The following is a 14,513-nucleotide window of genomic DNA, read 5'->3' as shown; positions in this document are numbered from 1 at the left end:
TGATGGGGGTTACATTGGCTACGCACACATCTAATTATTGATTTCGATTAGGACAACACATCTTACATATTTTCAACTATTTTTGTGAAATTCCACGCCATAATCAATGTGACTCTTTTTTGGTTTCTATATTTCCAAACGTATAAATATCTCATACTTTCAGATCTACAAATTATTTTGTGTATGGATAAAATTTCAAACATTATTTATTTATTTGCTTGCAATTTCATGAGATTATGTGAACTAGTTTAATAATCCTATCTATTTAAATTCATGTTTTTTGGTCGTCAAAGAACTTTCATCAAAGAGGCCCAATTATCATGTACATTACACTGGGTTTTCTAAACCCAACACATATTCTTTACAAATATAAAGCCCAATTGGTTAAATTAATGTTTCTCAAACCGGACCGAAAAGATGAACCGGGAATTAAAAGAAACAAATATAAATGCTGCTCGGGACAGATGATCATCAGATCAGATTATTCTCCTCTCTCTCTCTCTCTCCGACAATACATTCGTGTCTACTACCTGGTGACAAGAATGGCGGACAAACCAAGCAGAGCACTTGTTTTGTACGGAGACGGCTTGGCTCGATCCGTCCACCCGTCGAATACTCACATCCATTCTCTCGCTTCCATCGGTACCTGCGGCTTCTTGAGCCTTCCTCATGCCCCTCCAGGTCTCTTCCTTACTCTCTTAATAAATAAATTTGATTACTATCGTTGATTCGTCAAACAATCTCAGTCATAATCGCTAGTTTCGATCCTTGTTTGGGACTAGTGTTGATCACTAGGATAGAACCGGATCAGACCTGAGAATCCTTTGAATTTTGTGAGGCACTTACGGTCCGTTGAATTAAAAAGACCAGAACTTTCCGACAAGGCTTTCGACAGTGCATTTTGATATTTATTTTTTCTTACTTCGCTTGAATTTTCATTCTTGTATTGAAAATCACTTTTGTGTTACACTGCCTGCACTTTGCTCTTCTGCCACTCGATATTCACTCTGGAGTGTTGTTTCAATTGCAGCAGAAACTGAGAACGAAAGGACAGTTCGAGAATTCGCCCATTTGCTTGATGCATCAGAAGCTTATACTTTAGCTGTGAGAATACTTTTTAACCCTCTCAAGAATAATAAAATTTTACTCAGATAATCACATGTGTTTACATTAATCCACGACAGTAGGACGTTAGCCAATCCATGATTTATTTATTTTTGTGACAGAGTGGGTTAAAAGCTAAGGGAAGTGAAAATGAAATCTCAACTTTGTCCGAACGGTTTGCCTTTTTCTCTGATCTCTATAGTTTCAATACTCTTTCCCGGGGTGACATCCACATGATGATACTGTTTTTTTTTTTTGGCAATAGTTTCATTGACACAAATGTTAATGGTGCAGGTTTATGGGACTCAAGGCTGCTTTAGTAACAGACAATTCTTCTCTGACTTCTTTCGGGAAAATGATTGGCTTAGATGTGTTACAACTCGACGAAATTCACCGAAAGAGTGATGATTCCTTTCCTTCTGATGCCACAGCAACTGGATTACTGAGGCTTCTTGGCTTTGAAGGAGAAAAGTGCTTGGACGTGAGCCTATATGACTCGGTTTTTCTGCATATATGTGGTGATAACGTGGGAATGATCGACTCTTTGATTGGTAGTGTTATGAGAATGGCTCAGCCTGGTTCAGAGATTGCACCTCGCTTGCATCTCTCTCTTGTTCTCAGCTATGGTTCCGTCACAGACAAGGATGTCTCAGTTTTTAATGTCAAGAAGACTCCACAAGAAGGTATTAACCCGGCTTTTCAAGGACTAGTCCCGCGTCAGAGCTACACCGTGCGAGGTGAAAAGACGCGAGATAATGTTCGGTAAGAGACTTAAATATTTTGGTCAAATCCCATTAAAACTTTTTCTGAAGTTTATCGTTTCGTTCGTGACACACAGGGAGTACTGCTCTATGTTGGTAGCTCAGTGGCAAGATGCAGTCACACGGAAAGACTTGGTTGAAACATTATCTTTCGAAGCTCTTAAAAAGGTGTATATGTTTACTAACTTATTGCAAGTTCCGCTGTAATATCACTACATGGCTTGTCTCAACCTTTCTTTTGTTCATTGTAGCTCTCTGGGAACCTTGTTATACCTGCTGATCGGTTCATCCACGAAGTTGCTTTCAAACTTTGGAAGGCTCCAAAATATGGAGCTTAAAAACAAAAACGGTATTTTTATTGTTGAATAACATACTCTTTCCACTGTTGGAGTTGATTGTGGATTGATCTCAACTTTTACATAAAAGGGAAGAAATAAAAAAAAAAGTTTATTTTTCGTCTAATTTCCTCATCTTGTTATCCAGTTCAACAGACAAGAAAACAAAGATTTAACCTTGTTGGTTTGCTATATATATATACTAAGGATAGTTCCACGCATTGCATGTATTTGATTTTAAATAAGGTTATGGATGGATGCTATTTAACCGGATAGTAGTTAGTACCACCGATCCAAGACAGTTTCAAATCATCTTCATAGAGCCTTTGTCCTTTACCATCCCTTGAGATCTTCCTAAGATATAGCCCTTCTCTCTTCACCACCCAAATACACTCTTCCTCATTCGGATTATCGCACTGCCACCTGAACTTTCTCTCGCCTGCAAAAACCGTTGCGGTCTGGCCATTAGGCGAGCCAAAAGAGGTGAAGAAGGTGCACTGGAAGTGTGTGTAGAGGAACGGTATCTTGATGTACACTGGCTTGAAGGACCAGCTTTTGGATTCTCCCGGTTTGAGATTTTGAATGCCTAATTTGTTAGTAGTCGACCAGCAGGTGACGGTGAGGCTTCGGTTTCGTCCCTGGTGTTTTGTGATCTCGTTTCTTACTTCGAACCGGGCTGCTGATGTTGTGGTTAGAACGCATGCTGACGCGATGAGAAGGCACCACGTGAATGCTGTGGTTAGTCGGATTCTGAACTCCATTGCGCTGTTCTGTCTTTTAAAAAATGTTGGCTTAGGGGTCTATATATAAACGGGAAGTGGTTTGTTTACATAGCAAGCAACAGAAAAACGGAAGTGGTAGTGACAAGTCTTAACAAAGTAACAAACTTCTGTTAAGGTATAACTCGTTTGCTTCATTTTTAAAATAGATCAAACCTTTCTATATTTCATTTGGAAGTTATATCCCCACATGTTTATACATTTACCAACTCCGAAGGCTTATTGTATTCTTTTCATCTTCTTCTTTTTCTCTTGTTCATTCACCTATTTTTGTCGTTACAAGTAGCAAAAATAACTTAATAGTTACAAAGAGGGGGTTCTAAATAGGGCTTCCATCGATAACCAATTGTGGTTCTATAGTAATTTTAAAACCACTACAAGCTAGCTGAACACACAGGGTTCGGAGTACTAATTCGGAACATCGATTGATACTATCATACAGCTACTTGCTACACAGGATTATCTCTGCGACCGTTGGATCAATATCATCTGGGATTTCAAGGCGACGATTCTGGAATCCCACCGCTCCAACGACTTGCATCGGGTTTAAACCCTGTATAGAATCATGAAAGTCCGACACATTAAGTCGAGAAGAAGAATATTAAAACAATTAACAAGAGAGAACATCATGGTTAGCAAAGCATTACTTCATGTATAAACGAGGACAAGAACTTAAACTAGCAGACAACAAGATGTCAAGATCCATTCACGAATTGTAAAAGAGCAGTATGACGATCAACCTGGGTAGGAACTCTGTCAGAATGGAGAAAAACTAGTTTACTATTCTAATCACAATTATCCACGAAGTGTGACACAACAATATTCGGATTTTTATGTCATTATTAGACCCTTAAACTCTTTTACAGGCTATGTAAATCAGTAAATGTAATGTGTCTTGTAGTGACTAATTTATGTGTGAGGGTAATAAATAAGCCAGAAAAAAATAAAATAAAAGAGAGACGAATATAAATTATTCTTTGTATACCAAGTTCTTTAAACTAATAAGAAAACAACATTTGAGATATATATATCTTCCAGCTTCTGATCCCCCCTCCATACTCAATAGGAAGAGAACCTTAAATTAAGCTTTCCAAAGCATATTCTCCCAAAGAGAAACTCGTCTCCTCTTATGCCAGCTTATAGCTTGGGAGACTTTACCTTTCGAAAGGATCTCCAGCCTCAGCAGGATACTCAGGTGCAGCTACAGCTGCATCAATCTTTTCCCTTAGATTGAATTTCTTGGCAATCATCGGCCTTACATCATCTGCTCCTACTAAGCTTTCTAGAAACGGCAGCAAGTGAAGGAGCTCTTTATCTGACGGGTCATCAAACCAGCTCTCTATTGGCACCCCATTCTCCACTTGGAACCCAAACGCCTACAACATTGCACAACAACAAAATTAACCCAAATAAACAAACAAACAAACTCTATGCTCTATATAACATTATACTTTGCTTTAAACTATAAGAACTGATAAATAATGTTGCGTAGAGGGATGATAGTACCTGTGGGGAGTTATCGACGATGATAACACGAGACAAATCACGCCCGAGGACAGACAAATCCTTAAGGTAGTTACCGTCGAAGAAAACACACGAGTCACGGTACACTCTATGGCGAAAAAGCTTCCTCTTAGGGTCAAGCACGTTCAGAAGCTGCTCGGCGTAGATACTTTGGCTAGCGGTAAATATAATGATCTCAAAGAGACGAGACACTCTCTCCATAAACTCTTTCAGGTGAGGACGGCACCGCACATACACCATATGCTCCTCTTCATTAAAATGTACAGGGAATGTGAAATCCACCTCCCCACACGGTTCTAGACTAGAGTGCACAAGAGTTTCTATGCAAACAAAAAAAAAACATGTTATAGAAATAACATAAAACAAATCAAGTAAGCCTTACCATCGAGGTCTAGGACGAGGGAGATAGGAGGGCAGCTTCGGGTCTGTTTAGGAAGCAAGACGGGTCTGAAAGTAGGGACAACAGAAGACAAGTTGGGCAGGTTCTTGATGAAGAGATAAGGATCGAACTCATCGAACTCTTCATCCTCTTCATCCTCCACGTTGCATACGGAGGTGATAAGGCAATCTTGGCCACGCTCTTCGACACACTCCAGCTTCGAGCTCTTCATCGCTAGATAAACGGCGGAAACCGAATCCAAGTTACAATTTGAATCAGCGGAGCTTGGAGTTAGAGCAAGCAAACGGTCGTAAGGGCTCTGTGCATCCAAATCGGGAGAAGAAGGAGAGCCATCATCGTCTTCCATTTTAAAAAAAGCCCTATTTAACATTAATGTAATTACTCCCAAGTAACCATTTTTTCACATTCGTGCTTAAGAACTACACATCTAAAGATTCAAACTTTGTGAGAGAGAGAGAGAGATTGTGATATCGCAATTACCTTGTGGTAGAACTCTCTTTCACTCTGTAGCTACCGAGAGGAGCCAGAGCTAGGTCAGATCTCGAGCAGAAGCTAGCTCAAGACACACAAGGATTATCTGGAGAAAGAAAAAAAAAACAGATCTGGGATTAGAAGAGGAGCAAGCAAGCAAGCACTAGATGAAATAACAAGCACACGAGATTTTTTAAAAAAAAAATTTAAACTTTGGAGCCCAAAAGAAGCTAATTTGAAATCTTCCCGCTCGCAGAAAGTGACAGAAATCAATATTTTTTTTTTATCTATAGAACCGAACCGGGAACCGAAACCCACGAAATCGAATTAAGATAAAATTTTCAATTTTTTCTAGGGATTTTCTAACAAAACAGATGACAGTTCAAATTCTGTTGAAAAAGAAAGGTTTTGACTGAAAAGACGATTAGTTTCCGCTTTCTCCGCAAAAAATCTCGGCAACGAAGGAAAGACTGGTTAAATTTTACAGCGAAGCTTCCGCAACCAGACTCTATCACTCAAAACTCGAGCTGAGCGAGAAGAAGAAACGGAGAGGGAACCTAAAAAGCCAACCCTAGAGATAGTAAAGCTGATCGGGAAAAAAACTGTACCTCCGATCAAAACGATTTCAGCTCTCTTCGTCTTCTCTCTCCCCGCAATATAAAGAGTACATTATTTTCTGTAGAGACGAATATAGTCTCTTACACAACTGATTAAAATTTGCAATTTAGTCCCCTCGTATTTTTGCATGTTCTTATTAGTACCTCTATAGTTTTCGATTTAAAAAACAAAAACCCATGCATAAAATGATGACAACATCGCCTGTTCGAGGAGAGGGACCATGTCATATTAACTTTCTGGTTGAAGCTGTGCATACGTTATAGGTTATTGGGGTAGCAATTATGACGTTTGCTTTTTTTTTACTATATCTATAAATAAAATATTTCTTTCTAACATGTACAAGATTCTGCTGAGTTCTCTATATGATATATAGGATGTTTTTAAATTCATGAGTTCTTATGTTGGAATACTGTAATAATAGTGGAATGTTGTTTCATGTCATTCATGATGCTGTAGATTAGTTACCAAACACAACACATAAACTTGAATGTGGGGAAACTGCTATAAAGCTTTGAGACATTGGTTTAGAGAGATTAATTTCACAAATATTGAGTGGTTAAAATCAAATATCAGAAACGCGAGGAGTTAGATTGCAAATTACACCGAAAACATTTAAGACGGCGACGTTTTTGTGATGGTCATCGTCAACTTCGACAAACAAACAAACAATAGAAGAAATTGATCGTCGTCAAGCACGTCAGAATCAAGGGGAAAAAAAAAAAAAAAAAAAAAAAAAAAAAAAAAAAAAAAAAAAAAAAAAAAAAAAAGCAAGAGATTCGCCGCACGTTGTTCAAATCGAAAATTTGAAAAAAAAAGCGACACTCAATAGATCTTTACCTTTTTCTTAACCTGGAAGATTAATCAGACACCGAGAGAAAAAAAAAAGGTTATATAACACTTTCGTAAAACAAAACAAAAAAGGTTGGACCTTTAGAGAGAAAGAGAGAGAGATTTTTGATGGTGTGGTTGACAAATCAACAGATCGGGACATGGAAAAGGAAACGAATTTTGGTTGGATCGTTGTTCATATGTTGGCTAATCTTAATGTTCTTCACTCCCAAAGTTCCTCTTCATTCCTTCCGCCACCATGTCTTCGCTGATAAGCGCAATTTCATGGGTACTCACTTTGTTTCTCTCTCTCTCTCTCTCTCTCTCTCTCTATTTATGTGCATGTGTGTAATAAAGACAAGTGTTTTGTGTTGAACAGGAGTGCCAAATACATTGAATGTCATGACCAACTTTCCTTTTCTTATTATTGGAGTTCTTGGTTTCGTTCTTTGCCTTGGAGGAAGCTTCTTTAATATCAGGTCCCCTCTCTCTCTCTCTCTCTCTCTCTCTTCTCTTTCTATATCTGAGTTCTTATTAATGTTTAACATCTTTGTTTTTTGATTGCTTATGATAAGGTCAATTATATGTAATTAAATGCAGTTTGAAAGGTGAGATCTGGGGATGGACGCTGTTCTACGCAAGCGTTTCAAGCTTGGCCTTTGGCTCTGCTTATTACCATCTCAAACCTGATGACAACAGAATCGTCTGGGACACTTTGCCTGTTCGTTTTTTTCGCCACCTTACTAATCACTCGCTTTAGGATCTTCTTTAAGTTATGCATAGCTATTTCTTGATTAATGATTTGTAGATTGATTAAGAACATTGTGGTGACAGAATCTCAAAGAATTGTCTTTAACTCTAGCTATGCAACGAAGCTTATTAGATGATTGCAGATTCTATAAATAGTTTGGTTTTATTGGCTTGTTTGTGCTATAATGGAAAGAACGTCTAGAATCTTCTCATAGCTAACGGAAAGAAGCCTAGACGAACCTTAAGGTTCCAGATGGAAAAGTTGTGGTGTTATGTCTAGTTGGATGATTAATGGTTGGTTATGAAGAGCTGTTTCTTGATTAATGACGCTACTTTGCAGATATTGATTGCGTATTCGTCGCTTTTCTCTAGTTTTTTGGTTGAGAGAGCGGGGGAGAGAGTAGGACTGAGTTGCCTCGTCTTGCTTCTGTTCATATCAGTTCTCAGCGTTGCTTACGCCAGGTAACATCAAAACCCCCCAAAAAAAACATTACCTTCTTGTATATATGGTTTCTTGGTTTTTAGGCAGGTTCAGATTGAAGTTATTATATGTGTCTTAGTTGATGGCAGAGTGTTTAATGATCTCCGGTTATGCCTCACGTTCCAGTTGATTCCATGCCTGGCGATTCCTGTCATGACCGTTTTGTTACCTCCTAAGTACACTCACTCTAGGTTCTGGCTCTTGGCAACAGGTTTGTTACTAAAAAAAAAACACTTTTGAGTTAGAGAATCCGCTCTCTTCTGATATCTGATTTCATTGTGAATGCAGCGGCTCACGCTGTTTCCAAGATCGAAGGACTTGCAGACAGCAAAATATACAATTTTAATGGATATACAATTAGTGGACATTCACTTGGACACTTGTGTTCAGCCTTGGCTATGCTTTTACTTACCGTTATGCTTTTGTATAGAAGCATTCGGTTTCCGAGGTAACCTTTTCTAACTGCCTCTTTAGTTCTTTCTTTGATCTTTGAGTTCCATGAGACCTGAGACATTCTTTATTCTTGTGTGTGATGAAACCAAAACAGATTAAGTGAACTCAAAGGCCATCCTTGACATCCATTGATGACTGCTCTTCCCCTCTTTTTTTTTTTTTTTTTTGTAATTCGGATCCACGAGAGAAGATTTTGTTGGATTGTTAAGTAAATTTTGTTGGCTTACTAATAAATTTGATTTAGTTTTTTTTTTTAAGTTTAGTTTTAAGACGATAGACAATTTTTTATTGTATTTGAAATGTGTTATTTTCCTTATTCATCACCTTATTGAAGACTGGGTTTAACAAGCAACATGAAAATCTAACACAGCAATAGCATTACAGAAGTGAATGGAGATAGCAACAAACAATGATGAATGGAAATAGCATTACAGAAGTGAATGGAGATAGCAACAAACAATGATGAATGGAAATAGCATTACAGAAGTGAATGGAGATAGCAACAAACAATGATGAATGGAAATCTATAGACCGTTGAAGAAACGCAAATGGTCTTCGAATGTCTCAGCATGCCTGATCTTAGTGATTGAACCATCATCTTCAACCTGCACAAAAAACAGCACATTCATCAATTTTCCTCCAAACAGAAAGCACTCTAATGTTTAGAATATATAAATCATGAAATCTAATAGTGATTTCTCCAGAAAACAAGAAGAAGAAAATGTGTGTGTTACCCAGTATTCCGGAGGACGCATCTTGAGATTGTAAGTGGAAGCCATGCTCATACAGTACGCACCAGCATCATGAACCACTAGACCAGCTCCCTGTAACAAAATACAATTAAATCATTAGATTCCATATTACTTCTTGAGCTTTCAAACAGAATCAGATCCTTATCTCTCACCTTTGGAGGAGTGGGAAGCTCTCTGTCTTTGCCCAAAAAATCAGCAGATTCACAAACAGGACCCACTACGTCGAATTTCGAAACCTCTGCTTCAGGTGCTGGAGGAGAGACCAACTCAATGTGCTTTTGTATTACAAGAAACAAGAAGATGTTTAGCTATAACTCCAAAAGGCAATTTGTAACAAGCTTATTTGGTTTTCATTACCTGATAGGCATCATAAAGACTGGGACGGATTAGCTCAGCCATACTCCCATCGATCACTATAAAGTTTTTAGTTCCATTCGTCTTCACACCTGTCACATGGTTAACGAAACAGCACGTGTTTGCTATCAACGACCTCCCTGGCTCGATTATTAGATTCAGGTCCCGTGACAGAACAAGCTCTCTTACCTGGAATAATACATCAAAGATTGTAAAAATTCTACTAAAACGAAAGAAAGAGTTATGAGATGTTTGTTCTTACAGTGTTGATGAGATCCATAGGTGTGGGAAGTACAGCACCTGCATGGTAATAATCAATCCCTAAACCACCACCGATGTTCAAGTAACTAACTTCAAAGCCTTGACGCCTGATCTCATCAATGTACTCCACCATGAGAACCGCAGCATCTCTGAATATATCCACCTTTGTAATGGTAGAGCCAAGATGGCAATGAGCTCCAACTAGCTTGAGCTCATTGGGATGCGCCTTCACCTCATCGAGAAACCACTGAAGCTTCTCGTTCCTGATACCAAACTTTGAGTTCTTGTTCCCGGTTGCTACATATGGATGCACCTGAAGAAAAAAAAAGCTAACTCATATCCATATCTCTGTAGAAATAACTATTATGCTAACAAATAAACCATACCTGAGGATCCACATCAGGATTGATACGCAGCAGAACATTGACCTGCTTACCAGATATTCTCGAAGCTTCCACAATATTCTCCAAGTCAAACTCACTATCAACATTTACAAAAACTCCTTCTTGAGCAGCTAAAACTAAATCCTCCAACAGCTTCCCATTTCCATTGAAAATACACCTATTCATTCAACAAACAGCAAAGACACAATCAACACCTATCACAACAGCCACTAGTCCAGATCAAACACTCTATCAATGTCTTAAGTCCTGTTCGTTTCGTTGCCGCAGGTTTCGGAGTCAGCGGCGGCGACAGCGTCAATGAGGACAGTTGTTGTTCGTTTCGCAGACGCTGACGCTGCCGCATACTATATCGCGACCGCAGATTTTATCGGCGTCAGCCGCAGGACGCGGCGTTAGATACATTTTCCTGCGTCAACGAAACGAACAAGAGTTGACGCAGAATGTTGACGCTGACGCCGGTACCTGCGGCAACCAAACGAACAGCCCTTTAAGAAAAGGAAAAAACTTTTGTACTTGGTGGGATCGAAGCCAGCAATAAGAGCAAGCCTGAGCTCGTTTCCACTAACGAGAACAGCACCACAGCCTTTACTCCTCAAATGCTCCAAAATCTTGAGGTTGTTATTAGCTTTAATAGCATAGCCAATGACGGACCTCACACCTTCCAAGGCCTCTTTGTACGCCTCGACGTTCCTCGTGATCTGCGGCTTGCTGTACAAGTAGAAAGGTCTTCTCTCGACGCTCTCCATGATCTCTTCAACCTTAGTTCCCTCGCAGTAGAGGAATCCATCTGAGGATTTCTTGAAACAGTGCTTGAACGCAGCATCCTTCGTCGGTGTTTTCACCGAGTTTTGGGACGCGGCGGCGGCGGCTTTGACGGAGAGGCGGTTAAGTGGTTTCGAGGTGGAGTTAAGAGACAGAAACGAGATTCTTGGGAGGGAGGATTGGTATCGGTTTAGGTTTCCGCGGAGAGATGGAGGTTGGGAGAGGAGCTGAGTAGCTGACGCCATGGCTGGAGAGATTGTGAGTTGTTTGGAGTGAGACTGAAACAGTGGCGCTGGAACTAGGGTTTTTGTCAAAGAGTTAAGTTACACGTGGCTTTGTCGGGTCCGATTTGGATAACCGTTGATATGACTTTGGAGTGGTGGTTGGTTGAACCGTTGGTCTGCTGTAATTTGTAACGAGTCATTTTTAAGGGGAAAACGATCTATCTCATATCGCTTATCTAATAAAATTAGATAATGACATATAAAAAAAAATTAAAAATTTTTAACAAAATAAAGCTTACAAGAGAAAAAAACAAAAAACCGTATAACAGTTTTTCTTTAAACATGCGACACTACCAATGATCCTTCTTCTTTGTCCATGATCATTTTTTTTCATTATTTTAAAATATCTCTGATTCTTTATATAAACAACAGAGAAATTCCAAACTGGTCGAAAACAGGGAATACTAAACGACCTATAATCCTTCTTTCATTTCAATATCCTAATTCATAATTGGGACCATATGGAATGTCTCGATCCAACACAGAGTACAATTCATATCCAATCAGATTTCAGCAACACATATTAATTTTTCCAGTGACTCTATCTCCCTTACTTTATATATATTTGTTAGCTTCAGCAGAGCATTACATGCTTAAGAAGGTTTGTGAGATAGTAGATGTGGTGGATATGAATTGCTGGAGGATCAATTGGATCAAAGAGACTGTAGGACAAAAAGCATGATAGAAAAGGAAGATATAAAACTTTGAACAGAAAAAAAAGGAAGATATAAAACATATGAACGCTGATGCAAACGTGGTAACTGAGAAACTTTTTTTACATTTAAAAAAAAAAAAGATTTTGCGTTTCCATAATGATATATTGTTTTCCTATTGTTCAATAGGTTTTACATCAAAATGTGGATTGAAAACATCTTTGAAGATACTGTGGTGATTGGTGAGTACAGTACTTTGATACTTTTTTCTATAGTTTTATTGTTTTAGATAATAAGAAAATTGGTTTATGTATGGTGAGGGGCCAGAGTAATACGAAGTCTTGGAGATGGCAAAACTCACATGAAGGTTAATTAAATTCTATGACAAAATTAACAGAGGTATACATTAGCAATTATATTTTTGTATTATTGCAGTTTTTGCAATACATAGTGATTTTTTCAGATGTCTAATACACATGGAATGATAAAGAAATTATTTTTTCCACTCTATATTGCATCACTAAAACAATCAAATTCGGCAATGATTTTACTGAAGCCTTTGTTCAACAAAATATATATACATGTCACTTTTAATTATACATAACTAAACTTTGTTTTATTTGTAAGCAAAATAATTCCCATGCATAGCATGGGATCAATACTAGTCCTACATGAAGCGGCATATTCAATTCATATTCGGCTTATATGACCGTGCAAAAATATACATGCATTTTTCACGTGCAAAAGTATACATGCACTTTCTAAATTTTGAATAATATACATATTTTTCTTTTGGGCGAAATCATACATCAGTCGCCATATTATTTGTCACATCATCTATAATTGTGCTGATGTGAATGCTACATCAACTAATTTTGCATACGAAGATTCTATGTGTATAGTTTTTTTAAAGTAAAATAGTCGTTTTACAAAAGTATTTTTTTAGAAATGTAAATTTTATACATTTTTATTATGTAGTAAAATTAACAAAAAATTAGGTAACTGATAAAATTTTAATCTTATATAAGAGATATATCCATGAATGTTTTGATTAGGCATGGGCATAAAATCCAGAACCCGAGATCCGAACCAAACCTGAACTGAAAACTCTATCTGTTATTCTATCTGAAATGAAAATCCCCGGACGGGTCTTATAGGATGGTACGAAACATATCCAAACCCGGAGTGTTATTAACCGAACCCGAATGGGTAATTCGGAAATTCCAAAATTAATAGTCAATATAAATATTTGAAATATATACAAGAATTTCAAATACTCAATTCAATATTTACGTTGATATGATATAAACAAATAAACAATAAAATTAAACTAAATACCTTAAAAACTTAATTAGTTATAAATAAGTATTTTATAATTTTGCTTGATTAGATAAAAAGTCTACTCTATTTATAAGGTAATGCATATTGTTTACAAACGGTATTTATTTTTATGCTTGATTTAACATTTTATTGTTACTTTATCATTTTGATGTGCGTTGGATTAATTTCTATTAATTTTAAGTATTTTTATTATGTTTTGCTTTTAAATTTTATATTTTACTTTGGATATATCTGAATTGAACCGATATAACCTTAATTCGAACGATATATCACTACAAGAAAACGTGAGAGTAACGACTACCATTTACGACTACAAATGTGTAGTCGTAAATTAACTTCGACGTTACGTCTAACTTACGACTATGTTAAAGTCCGTCGTAACTTATAAGTAATTTTGCTACTAAAAAGTTTAGTCGTAAATTGGTCGTAAACTAACTTCGCATTTACGACCACACTTTCAGGTAGTCGTAATGTGGTCGTAAATGTACGACTAAATTACATCGACAAGCTACCATCTGATTAACGACCAATTTACGAGAAACATAGTTGCACATTTGTGGTTAAGTTATAATCAAACGTAAATATGTTATTTATTATATAATTAGTGAAGTTATATATTTATATATATATGTTGATGATCCAGGTTGATTATGATGTTCATTCTATCCTCAGTGGTTTCACGAATTGATACAAAGGTCCAGTCGCTAAGGTCACCACATCAAATATGTATTTCACACGAGGCTACACTTTTCACACTTACGAATATGGAAGTCGGCGAGCAACAATGAACTATGGAGTATGTGTGAAAGGTGAAACTGATTTCTATGAAATCTTACAAGAGATCATCGAAGTGGAGTTCTCCGGCCTGGTGAAGCTGAAATGCGTTCTCTTCAAATGTGACTGGTTTGACCCCACCGTCAATAAAAGTGTTCGGTATAGCAAGTTTGGAGTTGTTGATATAAATGCTACACGGAGGTACAACAAATTTAAACCCTACATATTGGCATCTCAAGCAGACCAAGTTTGTTTTATTTCACACCCGAGGATCAGACAATCTAGAATATCTTGGTTAGCCGCTATAAAAGTTACACCTCGGGGTCGAGTCTTGACTGATGAACAACCACCTTTACAAGAAGATACCGTAAATGAAGTAGAAGTACCAGAGCAAGCTACAAATGATATCTTACTTGTTGATCCA

General features: G+C 37.6%; 4 protein-coding genes across 5 annotated transcripts; 2 read left to right on the top strand and 2 right to left on the bottom strand.

Moving 5' to 3' along the window:
- Nucleotides 1-489: 489 nt before the first annotated feature.
- LOC106315870 lies at nucleotides 490-2,327 on the top strand. Of its 2 annotated transcripts, none has more exons than XM_013753699.1 (6): nucleotides 490-681; nucleotides 1,034-1,104; nucleotides 1,227-1,279; nucleotides 1,399-1,866; nucleotides 1,943-2,033; nucleotides 2,117-2,327. In XM_013753699.1, exons 1-6 carry the CDS (start codon nucleotides 543-545, stop codon nucleotides 2,201-2,203), a joined length of 909 nt encoding a protein of 302 aa, XP_013609153.1. In that variant the 5' UTR covers nucleotides 490-542; the 3' UTR covers nucleotides 2,204-2,327. The 2 variants fall into 2 exon arrangements, with proteins under 2 accessions (XP_013609153.1, XP_013609152.1); XM_013753698.1 differs by having other exon boundaries at nucleotides 1,031-1,104.
- A 124-nt stretch (nucleotides 2,328-2,451) lies between these two features.
- Nucleotides 2,452-6,086, bottom strand: LOC106316003 (CTD small phosphatase-like protein 2). Its single transcript, XM_013753860.1, has 6 exons — nucleotides 5,983-6,086; nucleotides 5,384-5,480; nucleotides 4,886-5,262; nucleotides 4,486-4,823; nucleotides 4,138-4,355; nucleotides 2,452-2,974 (listed from the first exon to the last, which is right to left on the bottom strand). Exons 3-6 carry the CDS (start codon nucleotides 5,247-5,249, stop codon nucleotides 2,461-2,463), a joined length of 1,434 nt encoding a protein of 477 aa, XP_013609314.1. The 5' UTR covers nucleotides 5,250-5,262; nucleotides 5,384-5,480; nucleotides 5,983-6,086; the 3' UTR covers nucleotides 2,452-2,460.
- A 665-nt stretch (nucleotides 6,087-6,751) lies between these two features.
- LOC106319376 lies at nucleotides 6,752-9,020 on the top strand. The gene is made up of 7 exons (XM_013757688.1): nucleotides 6,752-7,109; nucleotides 7,200-7,299; nucleotides 7,421-7,541; nucleotides 7,911-8,032; nucleotides 8,141-8,262; nucleotides 8,340-8,499; nucleotides 8,599-9,020. Exons 1-7 carry the CDS (start codon nucleotides 6,950-6,952, stop codon nucleotides 8,624-8,626), a joined length of 813 nt encoding a protein of 270 aa, XP_013613142.1. The 5' UTR covers nucleotides 6,752-6,949; the 3' UTR covers nucleotides 8,627-9,020.
- On the bottom strand, nucleotides 8,861-11,341 carry LOC106319375 (diaminopimelate decarboxylase 2, chloroplastic-like). Its single transcript, XM_013757687.1, has 7 exons — nucleotides 10,789-11,341; nucleotides 10,258-10,432; nucleotides 9,873-10,184; nucleotides 9,614-9,799; nucleotides 9,409-9,531; nucleotides 9,239-9,328; nucleotides 8,861-9,109 (listed from the first exon to the last, which is right to left on the bottom strand). The coding sequence occupies exons 1-7, from the start codon at nucleotides 11,280-11,282 to the stop codon at nucleotides 9,029-9,031; spliced, it is 1,461 nt and encodes a 486-aa protein (XP_013613141.1). The 5' UTR covers nucleotides 11,283-11,341; the 3' UTR covers nucleotides 8,861-9,028.
- Nucleotides 11,342-14,513: the final 3,172 nt, after the last annotated feature.

The sequence above is a fragment of the Brassica oleracea genome, chromosome C9 (assembly GCF_000695525.1).
Source record: "Brassica oleracea var. oleracea cultivar TO1000 chromosome C9, BOL, whole genome shotgun sequence".
Taxonomy (NCBI): domain Eukaryota; kingdom Viridiplantae; phylum Streptophyta; class Magnoliopsida; order Brassicales; family Brassicaceae; genus Brassica; species Brassica oleracea.
The sequence above is the reverse complement of the archived record's forward strand: the minus strand, read 5'-3'. Positions and strand labels throughout refer to the sequence as shown.